Here is a 5,372-nt window from a genome sequence, read left to right as displayed (position 1 = left end):
TTTAAAAAAAAAAAAAAATGAAATACAAAATGTATCTGCTCTCACTGGGTTTTGATGGAAAATCTTTTTTTTTTTTCCTAAGTATTTCAAAAATACTGTACATGATCACTAATAGGTGTACAGCTAGAGCAGCAGCCTGCATTGTAAAGGCGCCTGTACATAACTGAGAGCCTAACAAATACTAAAGTTCGAGGTGCCTCAGACACTCGAAGGAGGAGAAAACAATATGTTTTCAGTCACAGTAGTGGTTGTTGCACCTTTAAGATATCATGTAGTTTATGTCTTCCCCACCAACACAACAAAGGAATATCCGTCAAAGTGAACACTTCAACAACATAAACTAAAGTCTCCATAGGAAACAAGAAAAAAAAAAGACTGGAATACACCTTTTTTTTTTTTTTTTCAGCTGGTCACACGGACAGAAATAATGCGACGCGTCTTCGGTGAATTTGCCCCGTTTTACTCCTCGGAGAGTTCGACCGGTCGCTACGGGTGATGGAGGACGGGCGTGGCACGGCCCACTCAGAGGATGGTGGTTGACCCATGTGAGTTGGTGCTGGGGGTGCCACTGATGGCGTTGAAGATGCCCATGGAGTCGGACAGGGTACTCCTCGAACCATCCTCCACTGCGTTTATCTAGAGGAAAACAGACGTTTCACTTCACTGCATTTTACTGAATTTCCCTATTTAATCCAATTAGTATAAATAAATCCCCGTCTTAAAATATCCTAAAATATAAAAACAGAGTGATCTATTTAGAATTTGGATCTATCTGGACTAGATTGAACGGTTTTCATTTAGTATATCTAATTGGACCTTTTAGCTCGCTAAAGGATCTCTAGTAAACGTTAATTGGAGTTGACTAATTGACAATAAAAGGGATCTTGGAGCATTTTAAATATAAAAGTAAACAAAATAAACTGACACTTTTGGGATATGCATGTCAAGATAAAAAGCAACATTCTGAATTCAAATGAAAATTCATTTCTCGTTTAGATTATTTTAAATATTCACACCAAAAGTAAAATTCCGATTCAAATATGAAGTTACAAAGTTTTCAAAATTGAAATATTCTAATCAAATTCCAGCTCAGATCCAAGGCAATGATGGTGATGATGATGATAATAATAATAATAATATCAGCTATATTAAATATTAAATTCAGCTTTGAAAAAACATGTTCCAATTCAGGCTCCAATGCAAAATTCCTTTTACATTGGAGCCTAAAATAACCTACATATATTTAGGATTGTATTCCAAACTCAGTTTTAATTCTTATTTGAAAGTAGAACTTTAATTTAAATTTAAAAGCTAATTCTATGGAAATTCAATATTGGATCTGCATGCTACAATACCCTATAAATTTGATTGAAATTCAAAGTTAAATTTAAATCTAAAATTAAAAATCAACATGGCTTTTTTCCAGATCAAAGCTCAAACTCTTTTTGATTTAAAACAGTTTTGTCAATTTACATCTACATTTTATTTCAACATTTTAATTACATTCCTGCGCACATAAGGGTTTCAGATGTAAATATTTGTGTTACAAATCAATCAATGTGTTGACGGACGCTGGGTGACGGACTATTAGGCTCTAATACGCCGTCGTATCGAGTAATGAACTAAATCTAAATACAAGCCAATCAAACTGTCTCAAAATGTAAATTTTCCTTTTAAAATGCTTATTAGTTTTTTTTTAATCTATCAATGGAAACCAATGCATAGAAGTAATTTTTCATTTCAGAGCCTGACCTGACGAGCCACAGCAGGTGGTGTTAGAATAGACCTCACTTTTAACAGAAAAAGATCATTTAGATTTGTAAGAAGGATTAATGAAAAATTGGAAAAATAGTTTAAGAAAATTCCTCAAAAACTCAGGCTTCAGCTTTAACACAGTTTCTTAATGGTACATCCACATTTATGTATCAAATGACAACAGCATTTACCATCCAATCTGCCAAAGGCAGCACAAAGGGAGCAGAAAGAAAGAAAAACAAGGTTAGTAATTACAGTTAATGTTGACAGCATCACCAATTAGCTATATATTACGGTGCATCATGCTCGAGTGTTAATGTCAACTAGAATGAGCAGTTAGAAAACATCCTTATGACATTTTTGACAATTAAATTACAAACATAAATATGATATCACAAAAAGACTGGAGAGTCCATGTCCCAGAATATAACATTTTCCATCTTTTACCTGTTCGTGCATGATGTCTGACAGCTCTCTGATCATGTCCCTGTAGTTGGCCTTCATCTCGTCGTGATACTCCTGCTGGTCTTCTTTAATCAGCCGTTCGTTCACTCCCAGCGCCTGACCGCAGGTCTCCACAAACTGCCTGAAGAGGTACGGACAAAGCGGGGCGAGGCAATTTGTTTTTATTAGGTTTTTATGTGGAAAAGGCCAACACAAAATTATTTCTAATAAAAATCTCAAAAGTGTCAAGTGCATTTATATTCAGCCCCCTGAGTCAATACTTGATTGAAGAAAATCATCCCCACAGCATGATGCTGCCACCACCCCGTTCCTCCATGGGGATGGTGCATTTAAGGGTGTGTGCAGAGGTAGGTCTCAACGAAACGTTTGTTTCAAATTAGTGCTCTCTAACCAACTATCTTTTTAACTAACCATGATCCTGCCACCATTAAGATTCTCTGATGCTGTCACAAAACTGCTGGATTTGTATGGAGAATAAATTGCAAACAGCCCACTTTATATTTTATTTCTGAAGGACTCCATGCTTAGTTTTATTCAGGATTATTAAAGTAAAGGGGGCTAAATACATATGAACGCCACAGTGTTCAACATTTTATTTGCTAAAAAAAATATTCCTCTACACAATTATGTGCCAATTTGTAAATATCTATTGAATAAAATCACAATGTGATTAGGGGTGGGTATTGCCAACGAAGTCACGATGCGATTCTATCACGATGCATCACGATACTTAAATTATTGCGATGTATCGCGATGCATTGTGATATTTTCACTAAACACTGTTAGAAAAAATACAGACACTACGAGTGACTGACTAGCTGTGTATCTGGAAAGTGTCTTCAATTGATACATAACAGAAAGAAACTGAATTCATACATAGCTGTATTTATTGAAACAACTTTTGGAGGTATTGCCATGAAAACAAATATTACTGTTACTGGAGTGGACACACTGACAAAAAGTGCTTAGGATTTATAAAACTTAAAATAACAAAATAAGGATAATCAGTGCCGTTTACATGGTCCTTTAAACCAATGAAGTTGTATTCCACTTGTTTTTGGCTGATGTTCGCCAACCATTCATGCAATTTTATTCATTCATTTTTTTAAATTAATAATCGATACTTGGCGTCAAGAATCGACGCAGTAGATCGCGAAAATTAGAATCGCGATGCATCGTCATGACGATTATTTTGCACACCCCTAAATGTGACGAGGCAAAAAAACGTGTTTTAATTCTGGAAAGCGTTTTAGCCGGTAATCGGTACCTGAAGACCTCTTTTAACTGTTTGACCTTGTTGTCTGGATATTTCTTGGCACTGCTGTCATCTAGAAAGGCCCTGGCGTACGCGAGGGGACCCGCGTTGACCTGGAAAAACAACGGAAAGTCGAATGATTTTCGCAGCCGTGTCGCCATTTCGGTGCCGTCGAGCCTGGTCTGCCGTACCTGAACGCTGATGCTGCCCTGCAGCTTGAGCTGCAGCCGGATCATGTCCACCTCGGCGGACGAGCACAGCAGCCGCAGCTCGGCCACCTTAGCGCTCATCTCATCTATGGCCACCTCTATGGGGCTCAGGTCGCTCTGGTGCTGGTACATGACCGCTATGCGCTTCTTAACGTAAGGGAAACAGTGGGTTGCTGGGGGATGGGAGTGAGAAAAGGCCGGTTATTACAGCCGGTCATATCCTGCAGCCTGATTTCTAAACCTATGGTAGCTTGTCCACAGGATCTGAAACTGCGTCCACGAAACATAAACACTCACAAATTAGCTCAGGTCATGATGAGTAAACATGATTATTTATACAGCTAGATAACGCCTGAACCTTGAGATCACATGGATTGAAGAGTAATAAACCCCACCTCGGCATATCTGATTACATTTACAGAGGCTGGCAGAAAAAGTGACGCTTTGTAATCAACAACAACAAACAGCAACGAGGAAGACAGAAAGCGATTGGTGCGCGACCTACTGGTTAGTATTGTGCGCCTTTTGCACTGCTCCTCCACTCCGCCCTGCTTCTTGCCCGAAACGGTGAACGGCGTCTCAAACACGAAGCGCCGGATGTTGTGGCTCTTCTCGAAGTCGGTTTTTCTGTCGTCCAGCTCCTTGTCATCCAGGTGAGGCGTAACGTGAGTCACCTGGATGTAGGCGTACTTTGAATCCAGGTCTTTTGGGTTAACCTGCGAGTCCAAAAGGTAGAGAAAGTTTTGATAAACTTGGTTTAACGAAACTTGGCTTTCATTGTGTATTCACCCACGTTTTTTTGTTGTTTGTTTGTTTCATCTAAACTGTAATAATAGTTCTTATAACGATCAGGGTCAATTTGCCAGTGTGTACCCTGATTTTGCGTCGCCATCTATTCTACAAATCCGTTTCACACTCATAGACAAACCGTTTTGTACCCATATACAGTACAAGTAGCACGATGATGTTTCTTTACAGTAGAACATGAGTAAAAAAAAACAACTTTTCATATGGGGTACAAATCGTTCCCCTTATCCCTATGAATTGATCCGTATTCCTCACAAAACTCCACATGGACTTTTTTTCATATCTGGAAAAAGTCCATTAAAAGACCAAAAATACAAATAGTTAAATTGGCAAAGGGGTGAAATAACTGATTATTCATGAGTTGCACATTTAAAGGAGCAATAAGTAAGACATCTGCTGTAAAATTAACCAAAATCATTCTCATTTGTCACCTGCCATGGAAGTAACATTCCCTATCAACAATCGGTCCTCTCCATCAACAATGTCTTAGTCACGTTTTTCTCCTTTCAAACCTAGAGGTACGGTCCGGAACTACTTCAGTTCAGCGTGTAGCCCGTGTTTACTTCCTGGTTCCTGAGCCAATCATATGAGAGTTCCCAGGGTTCACAAAACAGAGCGCATGATTTGGTATTTTATCGTGGCAAAAGAGCAGCAGCCTGATAACATAGAAACCAGTAAGAGAAGGAGACCAGAAATAGAACAAAATACAACATTACATATCTATCCTGTGGAAGCAAAAATTCAGTAGAGTTTCACAGCATTGAGAAAAGGCTGTTCTCCGTGAAGCTGTTGTGTATGTGTTGTTCCGATCAGCAACACTAGGTGTCAGTATTACTTATTGCTCCTTTAATAAACATTCCCCCGTGGGTACGAAGTGACGC

At 38.7% G+C, this 5,372-nt stretch overlaps 1 protein-coding gene across 11 annotated transcripts in view; it reads right to left on the bottom strand.

The window, feature by feature from the left end:
• Positions 1-5,372, bottom strand: part of dock9b (dedicator of cytokinesis 9b) — an 89,470-nt gene continuing 84,098 nt past the window's right edge. For 6 of the 11 annotated variants that reach the window (XM_036127974.1, XM_036127972.1, XM_036127964.1 and 3 more), the window contains 5 exons: positions 4,190-4,400; positions 3,667-3,857; positions 3,488-3,588; positions 2,203-2,341; positions 1-636 (listed from right to left, as the gene is read on the bottom strand). In XM_036127974.1, coding sequence (XP_035983867.1) covers positions 523-636; positions 2,203-2,341; positions 3,488-3,588; positions 3,667-3,857; positions 4,190-4,400 — 756 coding nt within the window. In that variant the 3' untranslated portion in view covers positions 1-522. Of the gene's footprint in view, positions 637-1,946; positions 1,955-2,202; positions 2,342-3,487; positions 3,589-3,666; positions 3,858-4,189; positions 4,401-5,372 lie in introns of all 11 variants that reach the window. The other 5 variants (XM_036127968.1, XM_036127965.1, XM_036127967.1 and 2 more) reach the window with 2 other exon arrangements.

This window comes from Fundulus heteroclitus, chromosome 24 (assembly GCF_011125445.2).
Source record: "Fundulus heteroclitus isolate FHET01 chromosome 24, MU-UCD_Fhet_4.1, whole genome shotgun sequence".
NCBI classification, from domain to species: Eukaryota; Metazoa; Chordata; class Actinopteri; order Cyprinodontiformes; family Fundulidae; genus Fundulus; species Fundulus heteroclitus.
Note: the sequence above shows the minus strand (reverse complement) of the source record. Positions and strands in the feature narration are given on the sequence as shown.